The 20,314-nt window shown below is 44.3% G+C and overlaps 1 protein-coding gene across 5 annotated transcripts in view; it reads left to right on the top strand.

The window, feature by feature from the left end:
- SQOR (sulfide quinone oxidoreductase) overlaps positions 1–20,314 on the top strand; it is a 64,497-nt gene that overhangs the window by 28,766 nt on the left and 15,417 nt on the right. For all 5 annotated transcript variants that reach the window (XM_033190225.1, XM_033190224.1, XM_033190223.1 and 2 more), the window contains 3 exons: positions 7,210–7,263; positions 17,394–17,588; positions 19,846–20,055. In XM_033190225.1, coding sequence (XP_033046116.1) covers positions 7,210–7,263; positions 17,394–17,588; positions 19,846–20,055 — 459 coding nt within the window. The remainder of the gene's footprint in view (positions 1–7,209; positions 7,264–17,393; positions 17,589–19,845; positions 20,056–20,314) is intronic.

The raw sequence follows: 20,314 nt of genomic DNA, 5'->3' as shown, positions 1-20,314 counted from the left end.
TGAAGCAGTCAGATTTTCTACCTGACGCCTAGCCTCCCAGAGCAATAGGATACTGGAAAGTATCCATCCAGCCACCCCAGGGGGCGCTCTGCCAGAACTGTAGGGGAATCCTGTGACTCTGAGGTTCATGCCAGCGCTAAGGAGAATTGTTGCTGCAGCTTGAGGCTCATTACTGCTCAGCACCTTTTAGAAGTCACCCACTCTCACCACTCAGGGGTCAAAGCTTTTCAGCAGTGGCTGCCCCATGTTTAACTGAGGTGATAAGAGCAGGATGGTGGAAGGCCTGCTCAGAAGCCATCCACAGCTTTCTTTCCCCCACGTGCTGCTGAGCCAGGACAGGGGCAGGCAGTGCAGCCACCGTGCTCTGACCTGTTCCAGGCTTCTGTGGTTTTGGGGCTCCCAGAGTGTTATTGGTCTTAATCCTCTGCCTCTTCCCCCTTCAACTGGAGACTCCAGCATTTTCACGGAATTGTAGAATCAGAGTTGGTGAGGATCCTAACATGTTTTCAAGTCCAACCCTTCCCTCCAACAGAGATTCATCTGCTGAGGCATTCTTTTTTTTTTGAGACAGAGTCTCACTTTGTCGCCCAGGCTGGTGTGCAGTGGCACAATCTTGGCTCATTGCAACCTCCACCTCCTGGGTTCAAGTGATTCTCCCACCTCTGCCTCCCCCGTAGCTCGGATTACAGGCTTGTGTCACCATGCCCAGATAATTTTTGTACTTTTTGGTAGAGATGGGTTTTACCATGTTGGCCAGGCTGGCTTGAACTCCTGACCTCAAGTGATACATCTGCCTCAGTCTCCCAATGTGTTGGGATTATAGGGGTGAGCCATCGCGCCCGGCCTGCTGAGGCATTCTTAAGCCTTTTTTAGGTCATGGATCTTTCTGGGTACCAGACGAAAGCCCTCTCTAGAAAAATGCACCTATGTACCAGATTTTGCATTTTCTTTTAGGGAGTTCAGAGACTTTCTGTAGCTTTTCCCTGGACCCAGATCAAGAGAACCTACTTTGGCCGAGCATGGTGGTTCACACCTGTAATCCCAACACCTTGGGAAGCTGAGGTAGGAAGATCACTTGAGCCCACGAGGTGGCGGCCAGTCTGGGCAACATAGTGAGACCCTGCCACTAAAAAAAAAAAAAAAATTTAAGAAATTAGCTAGGTGTGGTGGTGTGTGCCTGTGTTTCTGGCTACTTGCAAGGCTAAGATGGGAGGATCACTTGAGCCCAGGAGTTCAAGGCTGTGGTGAGCCGTGATTGCGCCACTGCACTCCATCTTGAGTGACAGAGCTGTCTCCAAAAAAGAAAAAAAAAAAACAACACAAAAACAAAAAAAAGAGTACCTGTCATATAGCATTTATGATCCTTGGCTTTCTGGCCTCCATTCATTCATTCATTCTACAAATATTTATTAAGCATCTACTATAAGCCAGGTGCAGTTTTAGGTATTAAGGATACATGAGTGAACAAAAACAGACAAAAATTCTTACTGAACTGGATATTATATTCTAGTCAGTGAGAACATACAATCAACAATAGACATATACTGTGTTAGAATATGATGGTTATTCATGGAAAAAATAGAGCTGATTTGGAGCTAATTGGTATTGGGGCACATGGAGGTGGGGGATTGAATTTAAAATAGGTTGGTATTTACATAGTCCATGGCCAAGGAGTTCTCTGATAAGTTAACTCTTCATTTTTTTAGACAGGTGGGTTATATGAAAGTTCTGTCTTTACTGAGCCAGAATCCACCTTCCTGTAACCTTTTTTGTATTCTTTCTTGGACACCCAGGATGTTATTACTTTTAATACACTTAATACCTTTCTTAATACTTTTATTCCTTGTTTTGTCCTGTTGTGTATGAGAGAAGAATGTCTTCTGTCTTTTCTGTGGAGAAACCCTTCAGCTATTTGAAGATGGCTCTTACGTTTTATATAAATTTTCTCTTTAGGTAGATGTGTCCCCCCTGTCCTCATGTCCCTCAATTCTTCCTCACATTTCATGGTTTCCAGTCCCCCCAGCCCCCTCTTTATTCTGCTTTAAACACCATCTGGCTTGTTAGTGCCCCATGAAAGAGGTGCCTGGAAGAGAAGGCAACTTCCTAGAACAGCCTGGAATAGAGTGGAGCCATTCTCTCCCATGATCTCATGCCGCCTAAGTTAGCATTTGCCTTTTTCATGACAGTTACCATGGTGCTGGTTCATGCTGGGCTTGAGGTCGGTGCAAATTTCTGGGCCCTTTTCATACGACCCACAATCGAGTCAGGCTTCCCCCATCCGGAAAAAGTACAGTTGTTACTGACTTTACCTAAAGGCAGGAATGAATATATATAAGCAAATACCTATATGCATATATATTTATTTTAATTAAAAATTTTATATATGGCTTTTACCCTGTTAGTAGTTCAGAACTTTTAAAATTTTTCTCAATGTCTCCAGAAGACCGGACTGAATTACAGTCAAGATTGTTCTCAATTCACAAGGTTGAGCTTGGTGGCTCTTTTGCCTTGCTGGTCTCCTGCATACAGGGCCAGGAGACCTCTCTCATATCACACACAGCATCTCTTTGGTACAGCAGGGCCTGCCTCATTGAGACCCCTTCGAGCTACAGTTCGGAGCCCTCTGTGGTTGGGTTCACGCTCATCTCAAGGAGCATGTACTTTACTCATCTCTTGGGAATGACAGGCACTAGTAGGTGTTCTCACTGCTGAGTCCTACCTATTACTCCTAAGGTTAGACACTTAGGAAAGCTGTAGTGTCTTATTTTAGGGCTAGAGAAGTTGGTGCACTGTGGTGGGACTTTCTTCCAATATTTTATGAAGCAAAACTACTTCATATCCAGAAATCAGAAATACACTTGACATCTCATGTGAGAAATCATCCTGCTGGTTTTAGTTCATCCTCCCAGCCCATCTGGGTCCTTTGGATTTATGACTCTGTCACTCCATTAGCAATTTTTCCTGTTATTCACAGGTGGTTTCATATAAGTTCAAGGTTTTAATTCTGTAACATGTCGCTAGAGAGCTTTTTTAGATTGCATAAAATTAGTCAGTATTCTTTAGCAAATATTATTCAATTGACCAAATCATTCCATTCTGTGTTTTTTTTTTTTTTTTTTTTGAGATGGAGTCTCACTGTGTTGCCCAGGCTGGAGTGTAGTGCTGTGATCTTGGCTCACTGCAACCTCTGCCTCCAGGGTTCAAGTGATTCTCCTGCCCCAGCCTCCTGAGTAGCTGGGATTACAAGCGTGTGCCACCATGCCCAGCTAATTTTGGTGTTTTTAGTAGAGACAGGGTTTCGCCATGTTGGCCAAGCTGGTCTCGAACTCCTGACCTCAGATGATCTGCCCACATCGGCCTCCCAAAGTGTTGGGATTACAGGCATGAGCCACTGTGCCCGGCCCATTCCATTCTTAGTTTATACTTTCCCACCTTATTGGTGAAAGACTGAGCTGAAGGCACTGTTGAAACCCAGACTCAGTGTGTCTCTGACTCTTCCCTGTTCCAGGGGTGTGTTTGTCTGAAACACATCTCAAGGCCCCATGTAGACTGGCCCTTGCTCCTTCTCCAGGCTTAACCCGGTTCTATTCTCCCCTTGTTCCTACTCCTGCCATACTGGCCTCTTATTTCCTCAAATGCCTCAGCCTTTTTCTTACCCCAGGACATTTGTACATGCTATTTCCACCTCTATCCCTAGCTATCTCCTACTCATCTTTAGCTTCGATATGACTCCTTCAGGCAAGGCTTCCTTGACTTCCCAGACTAGGTCAGGTTACCCCTTGATGTGCTATCACAGCATTCTGTGATTTAGTAATTATTTGTGTCATTATCTGGTAATGCCCATCTCACGCACTAGATGGAGTTCCTGAAGGACAGGAAGTATATTTTTCTTGTCCATTGTTTTATGCCCAGGACCTAGCACAATATCTGGAACATAGAAGGTGCTCAGTAAATATTTGTGAGCAAATATTTGTGTCTGTTTCTTCATTTGTAAAATAATAATAATAATAGTACTTAGATACCTTATGAAGTTGTTGTGAGTGTTAAGTGAATGAAACCATATGAAGCACTTAGAACAGCACCTTGCACAGAGCAAATGCTCGATAAATGTTGTTGTTATTTTTAAAAGAATACATGAAAAGGAAAAGGATTTATTTACTGAGTATCTACTATATGCCAGCAGTTCTTGATCGCTGACTGAAAGCAGCAGGCTTATCATCTGTGAACCTATGTTGGTGCTCGTTTTCCTCTCCTCTCCTCTCCCCTCTCCTCCCCTCCCCCTCTTTCTTCCTTCTCCTCCCTCTCTCCCTCCCTTCCTTCCTTCCTCCTTCCTTCCTTTCTTTCTCCCTCCCTTCCTTCCTCTCTTTGTCTCCTTCCTCCCTCTTTCTCCCTCCCCTCCCCTCCCCTCCTTCCCCTCCCCTCCCCTCCCCTCCCCTCCCCTCCCCTCCCCTCCCCCCCTCCCCTCCCCTCCCCTCCCCTCCCCTCCCCTCCCCTCCCCTCCCCTCCCCTCCCCTCCCCTCCCCTCCCTTCAGCCTTGCTCTGTTGCCCAGGCTGGAGTGTAGTGGTGAGATCACAGCTCACTGTTACTTGAACTCTTAGGCTCAAACGATCTACCTCAGCCTCCCAAGAAGCTGGGACTTACAGGCACACACTACCATGCCCAGCTAATCTTTTAAAAAAGTACTATGAAATGTCTGTTTAGTAGTTGAGCCTAGACTTTTGCAAAGGATTCATAGCCTGTTTACTAAGGCGTTCATGTCAGAATTGACCTCTTCTGACCCCTGTGCAATATGAGAATACTTGCAGATATTCAGCCTTCTGGCAAGGTCTACACTGTTGTACATAACTGCTCTAAAGTCTTATCTATAAGCTTTTGCGGTTCCTGAGGGTTTAGGTCATCTAACCTGAAAACTTGAACTCATTTAAAAGGCTTGAGGTTTTCTTCTTGCTCTGTTGCTATGGAGGGTTTATTCTCTCTTAACGATTTTTTTTTCTCCATAATCTTAAGCTGGCGTGTTTTTAGTCCTTAGAAATAATGAATATTATACTCTAATAAAACAGAGCATAATCAATATTATGTTGCATTATGCTTGGTGGTGGCTTGCACAAACCAAAAGCTCCTCTGTTGGCCGTGGTCATGTGTTTCACCTGTAGCTCATCACTGCCACACCCCGTGCTAGCTCTCACCTAACGTGCCCGGATTGCTCAACACGGTTTGGCCAGCCACTTAACGGGCCCAGTGCCCTTTCCTGCAGAAGATGGAATTTCAAGACATCATCTTTCTTTCTTTCTTTTTCCTTTTCTTTTTCTTTTTTTGAGATAGAGTCTCGCACTGTCACTCATGCTGGAGTGCAGTGGCGCGATCTTGGCTCACTGTGACCTCCACCTCCTGGATTCAAGCGAACTTCTGCCTCAGCCTCCCGAGTAGCTGAGATTACAGGCGCCCGCCACCATGTCCAGCTAATTTTTTGTATTTTTAGTAGAGACGGGGTTTCACTGTGTTGGTCAGGCTGGTTTCAAACTCCTGACCTCGTGATCCACCCACCTCAGCCTCCCAAAGTGCTGGGATTACAGGCATGAGCCACTGTGCCTGGCCGAGACATCATCTTTCTATGGATAGGGAAAACATACAGATGAAAATGCTTATATTATCTATCCACTTAGGGAAATCGTGTTTTTCACAAGCAGCTGAAATCATTCATCTATCCATTCACCCAACAAACATTACAGAGTTCCCCACTTTAGTGACTGTGCTAGATTCTAGGAATATAAGGAATAAGACGTAACTTTTATCCTCTAGGAGTGGTCAGTGTGGTGGGGAGAACAAGTGCTAGGAAGCCTCATGCACACTGTGCTGGGGAACTCTTAGGAGGGGCCAGTGGTGAGGGTGATCATGTCATAATAGGAAAGCCTGCTGTGGAGGTGCCCCTGGGGCTGAAGCTCCCGGATGCCATGCGGGACCAATTCTGCATGTTGCTTCCCTTGGCTCCTCAACCAGAGCCAAGCACTCTCAGGTCTTGGAGTCCTCTCTCTCCAACTATGATTCACTCAGGTTGCTTGCTCTGCTCTGCCATTTAGTACAGGATCATGGTAATCACCATCTGTTTCTTCTTTCTGGGCTACTGAGTCTCATTGCAATCATTCTCCGACTCCAGTTTTCTAGGCAAGTTCTTGTACTTTACGGCTACTTTGCTTACACTTTTTGGCCTAAACTTGTCTTCCTCTTTGTCCTAAGCCCAGATTTCCATCATGCTACTTATGGATACAATACCCACATTTGAAGAAGGGACATTTTTCACCCCATACAGGTCATTAAATAAGATCAGGTGAACTATGTCATAGCCTTTCAATGACCTTCAAAAGAGCAATCTCCCAATTATGATATTGGTCCAATCCACGTGACAGGTCAGACTTGCTTGAGATTCACATATTACCCCATAGATTTTAGTTTTTTAATATATAATGTATTTATGTGTATATTTGAGACACAGTCTCACTCTATCACTGAGGCTAGAGTGCAGTGGTGTGATCTCTGCTCACTGCAACCTCCACCTCCCAGGCTCAAGCGATTCTCCCACCTCAACCCCCCTGTAGACTACAGGTGCATGCCACCACACCTGGGTAATTTTTGTATTTTTTGCAGAGACAGGGTTTTGCCATGTTGCCCAGGCTGGTCTCCAACTCCTGAGCTCAAGTGATCCACCTGCCTCCCAAGGTGCTGGGATTACAGGTGTGAGCCACTGTGCCTGGCCTGCCCCATAGATTTTAGACAGTGGATTGTCTTTTAAGATTAGGAAGCCCTTTTCTTACCTCCCAATATGAAAAAGTGTTAATACAAGCACTGTACAAATAATTGTGGCCTCTCACTGTGTAAACACATAGCTGTCTCAAGCTTTCTGGATCTAGGCAGCTTACAGAATATTTGTGAAGCAGTGAGGTATGAGGCATAGATGGCAGAGGGCATGAGGGGAGTGGACGTGCATCCCTCCCTGCCTGTCTGCCCACCTCCCCCAGCCCCAGGACATTCAGATTAAAAAATGGGAACCTGAACCCAACCTTGTTCTGCTTTGGTTTTCTCATCTGTTCTATGGGCTAGTAATATTTCCCTGCCTCCCTCAGACCACATGGAACCACATCTGGGGCCTGAGTCAGTCCTTGAGCTGCTGCTTCTTGGGTCCTGGCCTAAAATAATGTCTTTTTGTGTTGCAGATCTCCTACCGGTATCTTATTATTGCTCTCGGAATCCAGCTGAACTACGAGAAGGTACTGTGTGAAACTGTTTCTGCGTTATGCTGGCTTATCTATGGCAAGAGCAAATGATGCATTTAGTTGCTTGATTGTATTCATTTTGACAAGAAAGGGGTTCTGAGAAAATCTCTTCTGGTTTTATTTCTTGGCAGTCCTTTTATAGTTTTAAGGAAGACTTCTCTAAGTTTCTGTCAATAATAATATGTTCTAGCTTTAAGCTTTAATTAGAGTTCAGCATGCTCATGCCTTAATGAGAACTCTTGCAAAACAGCAGTTTTCTTTCTACATTTATAAGAAACCTGTCTTTCTATGTGGGACTGAGTTGGCTATATTGAAGATTAAATTCCACTTTGGAAGGAGGGTTTAGATGATAAATTTTAAAACAGACTTTAAGGGGTGGAACACCAGCAGGTAGCTCATCAGTTGCTGGAGGGACATCTGGGTTTTGTTGTGTAGATGCTAGGATGTTAGTGTGAAGTAACTGCTGCAATGGAAAGGCCACCCAGAAGCTCCTCAGAGCTCCCTTTTCAGTGAGCTGGGGGGCCAGATGCTGTCTGAAAGTTGTGAGATTCAAGCTTGTTTTTCTAAAACATAGCAGAGTAAATCGGTAAATACTATCATTTCCAGAAGCTTGTTGGGGACTACGAGTAAATAGTTGGAGTACAGGAAACATCTGTGCTAACTGGGTAACAAGCTTCAGGAATGTGACCTGGGCAAGGGCTTCATCAGAGTTGGCCCAGTAAGCATCTTTGAAGTGTGCTTCTATGTAAAGAAACCTGAATTGTGACATGTCCAGAGGAAGGGTAGTGAAAATGTCTTGGGATGTGTTGTGGGAAAGTTCAGAGAAGCTACAAGTTGTTGTGTATGTTGTAAGATGGCTTTGAGTCATGGTGCAATGGGCCATGAGTCTGTTAGAATGACAGGCAAGCTATGAAGTAGACGATATGGAGAAAGGTGCCTATTACAACTACTTTCAAGAGGGGCATACCTTCCAAAAAAAGCCCCCACAGTGTTGACCTAGCAAAGGCAATGCATCTCCATGGTACTGTCTTTCCAAAGTCCCAGTGTCATGTGAGAAGGACTGCAGAGGCCAGTGCTCAGAGTTCATAGCAGCCTCTTGTAGCAAACCAAGTCACAGAGATATTTACAAGTAGCTATGATTATGGAATCTCTGTTACATACCAGGAACCATGCTAGGAATCAAATGTTGTTTCTTTTTTATTTTGAGATAGAGTTTGGTCACTCAGGCTGGAGTGCAGTGGCATGATCTCAGCTCACTTGCAACTTCTATTTCCCAGGTTAAAGCAATTCTCCTGCCTCAGCCTCCAGAGTAGCTGGGATTACAGGTGCCCACCACCACGCCTGGCTAAATTTTGTATTTTTTTTTTTTTAGTAGAGACGGGGTTTCACTGTGTTGGTCAGGCTGGTCTCAAACTCCTGGCTTCAAGTGATCCACCTGCCTCAGCCTCTCAAAGTGCTGGGATTACAGGCATGCGCCACTGCACCCAGCCAGGAATTAAAAATTGATTCTTTACAACTACTTGTGAGGGAGGCATTTTTATCTTCACTTAATAGATAGGAAACTGAGGCTAAGGGAATGTAGTAACTTAACCGTGGTCACTGTGCTACTTGGGACTCTTTGATGGCAAATTCAAGGAAACTACTCAGGTTGGTGTAAATAAAAACTGGAGATCATTGATGAAAATACTGAGATGTTTCTGGAACACTAGGGCAGGAATGTAGGTGGGCCTCGGGCAGGACTGGATCTCCACTGTGAGTTCTGTTGGACTCAGGCAGTCTGTCTTTGTCCATCTCTCTCGGCCTCTTTCTCAGACCAGCTTCACAGGGTCTCTGCAGCAGGCCATCTTGCCTGCTGGTCTACTCTGTGATAGGATAGTCCACAGCTCCCTAGTGCATAGCCTGTTGCTGGAAGCCAAAGGAGAAGTCACATCTCATCTCTCCCTGATTCTCCCTTTTCCTCTCTCCCCTCCTCTCTAGCTCTCTCTGCTTCAGAATTCCCAGGGAAGCAACTCTGACTGGATGAGGGGTCAAAACCACCCTTTTTGACACAGGTTTTCCTAAAAGGAGCTTGGTTACCACTTTACGGAACCTTTTCCATCAACGACACTTTCTTAAAACTAGGGAGAAATAATGAAGGTGATAAGACATCAACTGCTTGTTTATCTCTTGGATAATGAGATTTGCTTTGGGAACTAGAAGGTATGGTGGTCCTGTGGGAAGACCCCCAGGCAGGTGGGCAGAGGCCTTGGTGTCTGGTTCTTTAAGATTCTGGGCAGTGCTCCATCCATTCTATGTGCTAATAATATTCCCCTACCTCCCTCAGAGGTACATAGTGACTGTCCAGTGTTGGCATTGATTGAAACTGTGAAAACATTAACATACAAGGTGATTTTATAAGAGTTATTATTATTGAGACTGCCAATGTCACTACTATCTAACTGTAACGGGGTGAACAGTAACAAAGAAATAGTTGCTTTTAACATTGAGTGTGGATAAGTAATGAACCCAGGCCACTGAGGAGACGAGAAGACTTTGTTTCCTTGAGACCTCAGGGATGGGTGTCTGGAGTGATTTTGGAGGTGTCCCAGAGAATGGCCTGGGGAGGCTCTGAAGGACCGGCTCATCTTGATGACTGTTTCTTTTTTTCTTTTTTTATATATATATATATATTTTATTATACTTTAAGTTCTAGGGTACATGTGCATAACGTGCAGGTTTGTTACATATGTATACTTATGCCATGTTGGTGTGCTGCACCCATCAACTCGTTAGCACCCATCAAGTCATCATTTATATCATGTATAACTCCCCAATGCAATCCCTCCCTCCTCCCCGCTCCCCATGATAGGCCCCAGTGTGTGATGTTCCCCTTCCCAAGTCCAAGTGATCTCATTGTTCAGTTCCCACCTATGAGTGAGAACATGCGGTGTTTGGTTTTCTCTTCTTGTGATAGTTTGCTAAGAATGATGGTTTCCAGCTGCATCCATGTCCCTACAAAGGACGCAAACTCATCCTTTTTGATGGCTGCATAGTATTCCATGGTGTATATGTGCCACATTTTCTGAATCCAGTCTGTCACAGATGGACATTTGGGTTGATTCCAAGTCTTTGCTATTGTGAATAGTGCCGCAATAAACATACGTGTGCATGTGTCTTTGTAGTAGAGTAATTTATAATCCTTTGGGTATATACCCAGTAGTGGGATGGCTGGGTCATATGGTACATCTAGTTCTAGATCCTTGAGGAATCGCCATACTGTTTTCCATAATGGTTGAACTAGTTTACAATCCCACCAACAGTGTAAAAGTGTTCCTATTTCTCCACATCCTCTCCAACACCTGTTGTTTCCTGACTTCTTAATGATTGCCATTCTAACTGGTGTGAGATGGTATCTCATTGTGGTTTTGATTTGCATTTTTCTGATGGCGAGTGATGACGAGCATTTTTTCATGTGTCTGTTGGCTGTATGAATGTCTTCTTTTGAGAAATGTCTGTTCATATCCTTTGCCCACTTTTTGATGGGGTTGTTTGTTTTTTTCTTGTATATTTGTTTGAGTTCTTTGTAGATTTTGGATATTAGCCCTTTGTCAGACGAGTAGGTTGCAAAAATTTTCTCCCATTCTGTAGGTTGCCTGTTCACTCTGATGGTAGTTTATTTTGCTGTGCAAAAGCTCTTTAGTTTAATTAGATCCCATTTGTCGATTTTGGCTTTTGCTGCCATTGCTTTTGGTGTTTTAGACATGAAGTCCTTGCCCATGCCTATGTCCTGAATGGTACTACCTAGATTTTCTTCTAGGGTTTTTATGGTATTAGGTCTAACATTTAAGTCTCTAATCCATCTTGAATTAATCTTCGTATAAGGGGTAAGGAAAGGATCCAGTTTCAGCTTTCTACTTATGGCTAGCCAATTTTCCCAGCACCATTTATTAAATAGGGAATCCTTTCCCCATTTCTTGTTTCTCTCAGGTTTGTCAAAGATCAGATGGCTGTAGATGTGTGGTATTATTTCTGAGGACTCTGTTCTGTTCCATTGGTCTATATCTCTGTTTTGGTACCAGTACCATGCTGTTTTGGTTACTGTAGCCTTGTAGTATAGTTTGAAGTCAGGTAGCGTGACGCCTCCAGCTTTGTCCTTTTGACTTAGGATTGTCTTGGCAATGCGGGCTCTTTTTTGGTTCCATATGAACTTTAAAGCCGTTTTTTCCAATTCTGTGAAGAAAGTCATTGGTAGCTTGATGGGGATGGCATTGAATCTATAAATCACCTTGGGCAGTATGGCCATTTTCACGATATTGATTCTTCCTATCCATGAGCATGGTATGTTCTTCCATTTGTTTGTGTCCTCTTTGATTTCACTGAGCAGTGGTTTGTAGTTCTCCTTGAAGAGGTCCTTGACATCCCTTGTAAGCTGGATTCCTAGGTATTTTATTCTCTTTGAAGCAATTGTGAATGGAAGTTCATTCCTGATTTGGCTCTCTGCTTGTCTGTTACTGGTGTATAAGAATGCTTGTGATTTTTGCACATTAATTTTGTATCCTGAGACTTTGCTGAAGTTGCTTATCAGCTTAAGGAGATTTTGGGCTGAGACAATGGGGTTTTCTAAATATACAATCATGTCATCTGCAAACAGGGACAATTTGACTTCTTCTTTTCCTAACTGATACCCTTGATTTCTTTCTCTTGCCTGATTGCCCTACCAGAACTTCCAACACTATGTTGAATAGGAGTGGTGAGAGAGGGCATCCCTGTCTTGTGCCAGTTTTCAAAGGGAATTTTTCCAGTTTTTGCCCATTCAGTATGATATTAGCTGTGGGTTTGTCATAAATAGCTCTTATTGTTTTGAGGTATGTTCCATCAATACCGAATTTATTGAGCGTTTTTAGCATAAAGGGCTGTTGAATTTTGTCAAAAGCCTTTTCTGCATCTATTGAGATAATCATGTGGTTCTTGTCTTTGGTTCTGTTTATATGCTGGATTACGTTTATTGATTTGCGAATGTTGAACCAGCCTTGCATCCCAGGGATGAAGCCCACTTGATCATGGTGGATAAGCTTTTTGATGTGCTGCTGAATCCGGTTTGCCAGTATTTTATTGAGAATTTTTGCATCGATGTTCATCAGGGATATTGGTCTAAAATTCTCTTTTTTGTTGTGTCTCTGCCAGGCTTTGGTATCAGGATGATGTTGGCCTCATAAAATGAGTTAGGGAGGATTCCCTCTTTTTCTATTGATTGGAATAGTTTCAGAAGGAATGGTACCAGCTCCTCCTTGTACCTCTGGTAGAATTCAGCTGTGAATCCATCTGGTCCTGGACTTTTTTGGTGGTAGGCTATTAATTGTTGCCTCAATTTCAGAGCCTGCTATTTGTCTATTCAGGGATTCAACTTCTTCCTGGTTTAGTCTTGGAGAGTGTAAGTGTCCAGGAAATTATCCATTTCTTCTAGATTTTCTAGTTGATTTGCGTAGAGGCATTTATAGTATTCTCTGATGGTGTTTGTATTTCTGTGGGGTCAGTGGTGATATCCCCTTTATCATTTTTTATTGCATCTATTTGATTCCTCTCTCTTTTCTTCTTTATTAGTCTTGCTAGCGGTCTGTCAATTTTGTTGATCTTTTCAAAAAACCAACTCCTGGATTCATTGATTTTTTGGAGGGTTTTTTGTGTCTCTATCTCCTTCAGTTCTGCTCTGATCTTAGTTATTTCTTGCCTTCTGCTAGCTTTTGAATGTGTTTGCTCTTGCCTCTCTAGTTCTTTTAATTGTGATGTTAGAGTGTCAATTTTAGATCTTTCCTGCTTTCTCTTGTGGGCATTTAGTGCTATAAATTTCCCTCTACACACTGCTTTAAATGTGTCCCAGAGATTCTGGTATGTTGTATCTTTGTTCTCATTGGTTTCAAAGAACATCTTTATTTCTGCTTTCATTTCGTTATGTACCCAGTAGTCATTCAGGAGCAGGTTGTTCAGTTTCCATGTAGTTGAGCGGTTTGGATTGAGTTTCTTAGTCCTGAGTTCTAGTTTGATTGCACTGTGGTCTGAGAGACAGTTTGTTATAATTTCTGTTCTTGTACATTTGCTGAGGAGTGCTTTACTTCCAATTATGTGGTCAATTTTGGAATAAGTGCGATGTGGTGCTGAGAAGAATGTATATTCTGTTGATTTGGGGTGGAGAGTTCTATAGATGTCTATTAGGTCCGCTTGGTGCAGAGATGAGTTCAATTCCTGGATATCCTTGTTAACTTTCTGTCTCGTTGATCTGTCTAATGTTGACAGTGGAGTGTTGAAGTCTCCCATTATTATTGTATGGGAGTCTAAGTCTCTTTGTAGGTCTCTAAGGACTTGCTTTATGAATCTGGGTGCTCCTGTATTGGGTGCATATATATTTAGGAGAGTTAGCTCTTTCTGTTGAATTGATCCCTTTACCATTATGTAATGGCCTTCTTTGTCTCTTTTGATCTTTGATGGTTTAAAGTCTGTTTTATCAGAGACTAGGATTGCAACCCCTGCTTTTTTTTGTTCTCCATTTGCTTGGTAGATCTTCCTCCATCCCTTTATTTTGAGCCTATGTATGTCTCTGCATGTGAGATGGGTCTCCTGAATACAGCAGACTGATGGGTCTTGACTCTTTATCCAGTTTGCCAGTCTGTGTCTTTTAATTGGAGCATTTAGTCCATTTACATTTAAGGTTAATATTGTTATGTGTGAACTTGATCCTGTCATTATGATATTAACTGGTTATTTTGCTCGTTAGTTGATGCAGTTTCTTCCTAGCCTCGATGGTCTTTACATTTTGGCATGTTTTTGCAATGGCTGGTACCGGTTGTTCCTTTCCATGTTTAGGGCTTCCTTCAGGGTCTCTTGTAAGGCAGGCCTGGTGGTGACAAAATCTCTAAGCATTTGCTTATCTGTAAAGGATTTTATTTCTCCTTCACTGATGAAACTTAGTTTGGCTGGATATGAAATTCTGGGTTGAAAATTCTTTTCTTTAAGAACGTTGAATATTGGCCCCCACTCTCTTCTGGCTTGTAGAGTTTCTGCCGAGAGATCTGCTGTTATCTGATGGGCTTCCCTTTGTGGGTAACCCGACCTTTCTCTCTGGCTGCCCTTAAGATTTTTTCCTTCATTTCAACTTTGGTGAATCTGGCAATTATGTGTCTTGGAGTTGCTCTTCTGGAGGAGTATCTTTGTGGCGTTCTCTGTATTTCCTGAATTTGAATGTTGGCCTGCCCTACTAGGTTGGGGAAGTTCTCCTGGATGATATCCTGAAGAGTGTTTTCCAACTTGGTTCCATTTTCCCTCTCACTTTCAGGCACCCCAATCAGACGTAGATTTGGTCTTTTTACATAATCCCATACTTCTTGCAGGCTTTGTTCATTTCTTTTTCTTCTTTTTTCTTTTGGTTTCTCTTCTTGCTTCATTTCATTCATTTGATCCTCAATCGCTGATACTCTTTCTTCCAGTTGATCGAGTCGGTTACTGAAGCTTGTGCATTTGTCACGTATTTCTCGTGTCATGGTTTTCATCTCTGTCATTTCGTTTATGATCTTCTCTGCATTAATTAGTCTAGCTGTCAATTCTTCCACTTTTTTTCAAGATTTTTAGTTTCTTTGCGCTGGGTACGTAATTCCTCCTTTAGCTCTGAGAAGTTTGATGGACTGAAGCCTTCTTCTCTCATCTCGTCAAAGTCATTCTCTGACCAGCTTTGATCCGTTGCTGGCGATGGGCTGCGCTCCTTTGCAGGTGGAGATGCGCTCTTATTTTTTGAATTTCCAGCTTTTCTGCCCTGCTTCTTCCCCATCTTTGTGGTTTTATCTGTCTCTGGTCTTTGATGATGGTGACGTACTGATGGGGTTTTGGTATAGGTGTCCTTCCTGTTTGATAGTTTTCCGTCTGACAGTCAGAAGGACTGTCTGTTGGTCTGTTGGAGATTGCTTGAGGTCCACTCCAGACGCTGTTTGCCTGGGTATCAGCAGCAGAGGTTGCCGAAGATAGAATATTGCTGAACAGCGAGTGTACCTGTCTGATTCTTCCTTTGGAAGTTTCCTCTCAGGGGTGACTCCACCCTGTGAGGTGTGGGGTGTCAGACTGCCCCTAGTGGGGGATGTCTCCCAGCTAGGCTACTCAGGGGTCAGGGACCCACTTGAGCAGGCAGTCTGTCCGTTCTCAGATCTCAACCTCCGCGTTGGGAGATCCGCGGCTCTCCCCAAAGCTGTCAGAGTCGTTGGCGTCTGCACCGGCCCCCGCTGCTTCCCCTATTGGACTTCAGCTGTGCGCTGTCCCCAGAGATGGAGTCTACAGAGACAGGCAGGCTTCCTTGAGCTGCTGTGAGCTCCACCCAGTTCGAGCTTCCCAGTGGCTTTGTTTACCTACTTAAGCCTCAGCAATGGCGGGTGCCCCTCCCCCAGCCTCGCTGCTGCCTTGCGGATAGATCGCCGCAGACAGCTGTGTTAGCAGTGAGGGAGGCTCCGTGGGCGTGGGCCCCTCCTGGCCAGGTGTGGGATATATTCTCCTGGTGTGCCTGTTTCCTTAAAGCGCAGTATTGGGGTGGGAGTTACCCGATTTTCCAGGTGTTGTGTGTCTCAGTTCCCCTGGCTAGGAAAACGGATTTCCTTCCCCCTTGCGCTTCCAGGTGAGGTGATGCCTCGCCCTGCTTCAGCTCTCGCTGGTCAGGCTGCAGCAGCTGACCAGCACCGATTGTCCGGCACTCCCTAGTGAGATGACCCCAGTACCTCAGTTGGAAATGCAGAAATCACCGATCTTCTGTGTCGCTCGCGCTGCGAGTTGGAGACTGGAGCTGTTCCTATTCGGCCATCTTGCTCCGCCCCCTCTTTTTTCTTTTTTCTTTTTTTTGAGATGGAGTCTCGCTCTGTCGCCCAGGCTGGAGTGCAGTGGCACCATCTTGGCTCACCGCAAGCTCCGCCTCCCGGGTTCACGCCATTTTCCTGCCTCACCCTCCCGAGTAGCTGGGACTACAGGTGCCCACCACTACGTCTGGCTAATTTTTTGTATTTTTAGTAGAGATGGGGTTTCACCATGTCAGCCAGGATTGTCTCAATCTCCTGACTTCGTGATCCGCCCGCCTCTGCCTCCCAAAGTCCTGGGATTACAGGTGTGAGCCACAGCGCCTGGCTGGATGACTGTTTCTTGATGATTGAAGTTGAACCTGTTCTTGTTAAGAACTGGGACTTAAGTCTCTAACTCAGTCTGTGACATCTTCATTGCACTCTATGAGCCTTCTAACATTTATAATAGGTATCCAGTTGATCTTATTGGCAATAATCAGCTAACATTTACAGGATATTTGCCAGGTGCATGTGTCCTTTACATGCATGGCCTCGTTTGCTTCTGCCCACAACCCTGTGAAGCAGATACCTTATCCCCATTTCACAGATGGTGAACGCTGAGATTCTCAAACCTGAGTGTGCATCTGAATCACCTGGAGGGCCTGTGAAAACACAGATTGCTGGGCCTGCTCCCAGAGTTTCTGATTCAGTAGGTCTAGGGTGGGGCCTGATAATCTGCATTTCTAGCAAGTTCCCAGGTGGTGCGTGTGCTGCTGGTCTGAGCACCACACTCGGAGACCTACTGGCTTAGAAGTATTACATAATTTATGCAGGGTCACAATGCTGGTAAGTGGAAGAGCCAGGACTCAAACTGGCATGTGGGATCCTAAAGTCCATGTTTTTAGGTACCTGGCTTTATGCCTTTACCTAGAGTTTTGTCTGGTACAACCTGATAAAGGGTGATTTAAATTCTTGATGATATAAATGGCACTTGGTCCTGCCAATTGTTCTTTCCAGTAAGTCAACTGGTTCTCCGAAAAGGAAGGCTGGCTGGCGTCTTGTCCTCACTCTGATGGTGGGAAAAGTGGTATTCAAATTATGTTCTCAAGGCCAGGGAGTTGGAGGGTTCCTCTGAGCTGGGCCCACTCTGCAGTTTGGCAGGTGACTGCAGATGCCACAGCTCTGGTCTTGGAACCCTCACCCACCTGCCTGCTCTAGGCCTGTGGGTATTGGTGGGTAGTCATAGTACTGAAATATTTGAAAGGCTGTAGAAGTGGCAAAGAACAAGGACTCTAAGGACATTTGCACTTTTGTTTAAAATGATTTTTGTGTACTTTGTTGCAGATTAAAGGCCTACCTGAAGGTTTTGCTCATCCCAAAATAGGGTCGAATTATTCAGTTAAGACTGTAGAGAAGACATGGAAAGCTCTGCAGGACTTCAAGGAGGGCAATGCCATCTTTACCTTCCCAAATACTCCAGTGAAGTGTGCTGGAGCCCCTCAGAAGATCATGTATTTATCAGAAGCCTACTTCAGGAAGGTATGCTTCCTTTCCGGGGACAGAGATGAGCAGGGAATACAGTGCTGATTCACTGATTGCAGGAATTCCATTTTATCTCTATCGTAATCCCTTTTTATCTCTAAATTTTTGTTACATATGTACAAAATTAGATAACTGGAAGTTTATAAAATAGAAAAGAGGAGAAAATCACTCATGATCCAATTGCTTTAATAAAGCTGCAGTTTTCAATTTGACATGGCTTTCTAGCTTTTTTTCTGTATACTTAAATATGGTTACAGTCATAGTGTACATGAAAAATTTAGATATATTATGTAATATTAAATAGTCTTTGTTACATACTTTTTAAATATGTGTGTAAAAGTCTACTGGATGCTGGGTGTGGTGGCTCACACTTGTAATCCCAGCACTTTGGGATGCCGAGGTGGGTGGATCACCTGAGGTTGGGAGTTCAAGACCAGCCTGACCAACATGGAGAAATCCCATCTCTACTAAAAATACAAAAAAATTAGCTGGGCGTGTTGGTACATGCCTGTAATTCCAGCTACTTGGGAGGTTGAGGCAGGAGAATTGCTTGAACCTGGGAGGTGGAGGTTGTGGTGAGCCCAGATCGGGCCATCGCACTCCAGCCTGGGCAACAAGAGCGAAACTCCATCTTAAAAAAAAAAGTCTACTGGAGAGATTGTTTAAATATTTCCACATAGTTAGACAATGAGTTGCAGATTGTTCATTTTTATCCATAATGCTATCAACTACTTCCACTCAAGTTTAAGCTCATGAGTATTTTCTGTCCTTTGGGTATACATTTAAAAAAATATGATAGGAAAAATGCCAATTTTGAAAGCAAAAAAATCTTCTCATGTAACTTTAAACCTTCATGGAAAGAGATATTTGGGCAGGAGGAGACTTTCTCAGCATCCTCCAAATGCTCTCTGTGTAAGAGCAGGTGTCTGCAGCTCCAGTACACCTGGCTTAAGCTTGGGAGGGAAGCTGTTCTTGCCCTCCCTGCTCTTGCCTGGGGTGTGACATTTAGTTTATCAAAGTGTGGTTTGGCTTGAGACCGTGGCAGGGTTCCAAGCAGCCCATAGTCACGTACGGGAACAGACAGGAAGAAGGGTGGGGAAGAACGGGCTGGGGAGTGGTTGAATGTGTGCGTGGAGGCTGGGACTGGGCAAGACCATCCCCTGAATTCTTTAAACTGCAACAGCCCTGTGAGGTAGGGAATTAAAGACAGTTCCAGTAATCATTTCTGACTCCAAGAAAGTTCATCCTGGGTCCTAAGGGGTTGGCATAACCTTTTGAGGCACTTACTCACCTAACTTTTTCAAATGGTGAGATCCGGATAAGCAAGTCCTGAAAGGAGCCGAGCAAAGGAAAGAATAAGAAACTAGCTGTTTCTTCTGTCCTGGAAACTTCCTTTGTGTAATTCTTTTCTCCCAAGTCTTGGATGACCTAAGAGGAACGTTCTCTTTCGAGTACCATAAGATCTTCGGCATTTGGGAGAATATTGGCCTCTCTGAACAATATCAAGAAGGTAGGAAATCAGGGTCTTGTTGTTGCTTTTTAGTTTAGTTTTTTTTTTTTTTTGAGACAGAGTTTTGCTCTGTCACCCACGCTGGAGTACAATGGTGCGATCTCAGCTCACTGCAAACTCTGCTTCCTGGGTTCAAGCGATTCTCCTGCCTCAGCCTCCTGAGTAGCTGAGATTACAGGCACCTGCCACCACGCCCAGCTGATTTTTGTATTTTTAGTAGAGACAGGCTGATCTTGAACCATGTTGGCCAGTCTGGTCTGGAACTCCTGACCTCAGGTGATCTGCCTACCTCGGCCCCCCAAAATGCTAGGATTACAGGTATGAGGTACTGCGCCTGGCTGGAACTCAGTTTTGCTGACTGCTGTTCCCTCAGCACCTAGGACAGTATCTGGCCAACTCTAGAACTTTGTTAAATATTTATTGAGTGAATGAATACATGAACATATGAGTAAACATTCCATTCTGCTCTATTCTATCTTGACCTGGACCTAGCCTTCACCTCTGGCCTTCAGCTGAACAGTGCCCACGTCAGCCCCCAACTCAAGTGTATACTTAGTTGTATGTCATAGGCAGAACGTAAGGAGGAGGCAGTGGATTGGTCTACCCGTTGCCCTGCCAGGACATAATGGTGGCAAAAACTAGCAAAGTCTCTGCTGAGGGTTTTAATTCTTGTCTAGATTTTTTTTTAAAAAGAAGGCAGCTGGAGTCATGCTTTGGTGTTAATGGTTTTCTTTTTTTTCTCAGACAGGGAAGCGATCCAAGGCCAATATCATTTTCAATACTTCTCTTGGAGCCATTTTTGGGGTTAAGAAGTATGCAGATGCCCTGCAGGAGATCATCCGGGAGCGGAACCTCACTGTTAACTACAAGCAAAACCTCATTGAAGTCCGAGCCGATAAACAAGAGGCTGTATTTGAGAACCTGGACAAACCTGGAGAGACCCAAGTGATTTCAGTGAGTAGTGAGGCTAAGCTGTCGGTCTGAAGCGTTGTCTCCTGAAACATGCCATAGACACATGGGGGCTCGCACCACCCTGTCTGCCGTCATTGTGTGCTGGGGAAGACCGGGGGAAATGAGCATCTTAGGGAAGTGATAGGGCAAGAAAGCAGGCCAAAATGGGTGGGGAAGAGAAAGATGTAAGAGGCTGTGTCAGTGGGAGGTGAGAAGGTGTTTTTAACTGATGCCAAGGGAATTTTTGTCCTATTCCTTTGAC

This window comes from Trachypithecus francoisi, unplaced genomic scaffold (assembly GCF_009764315.1).
Source record: "Trachypithecus francoisi isolate TF-2019V2 unplaced genomic scaffold, Tfra_2.0 Lachesis_group3, whole genome shotgun sequence".
NCBI lineage: Eukaryota > Metazoa > Chordata > Mammalia > Primates > Cercopithecidae > Trachypithecus > Trachypithecus francoisi.
The sequence above is the reverse complement of the archived record's forward strand: the minus strand, read 5'-3'. Positions and strand labels throughout refer to the sequence as shown.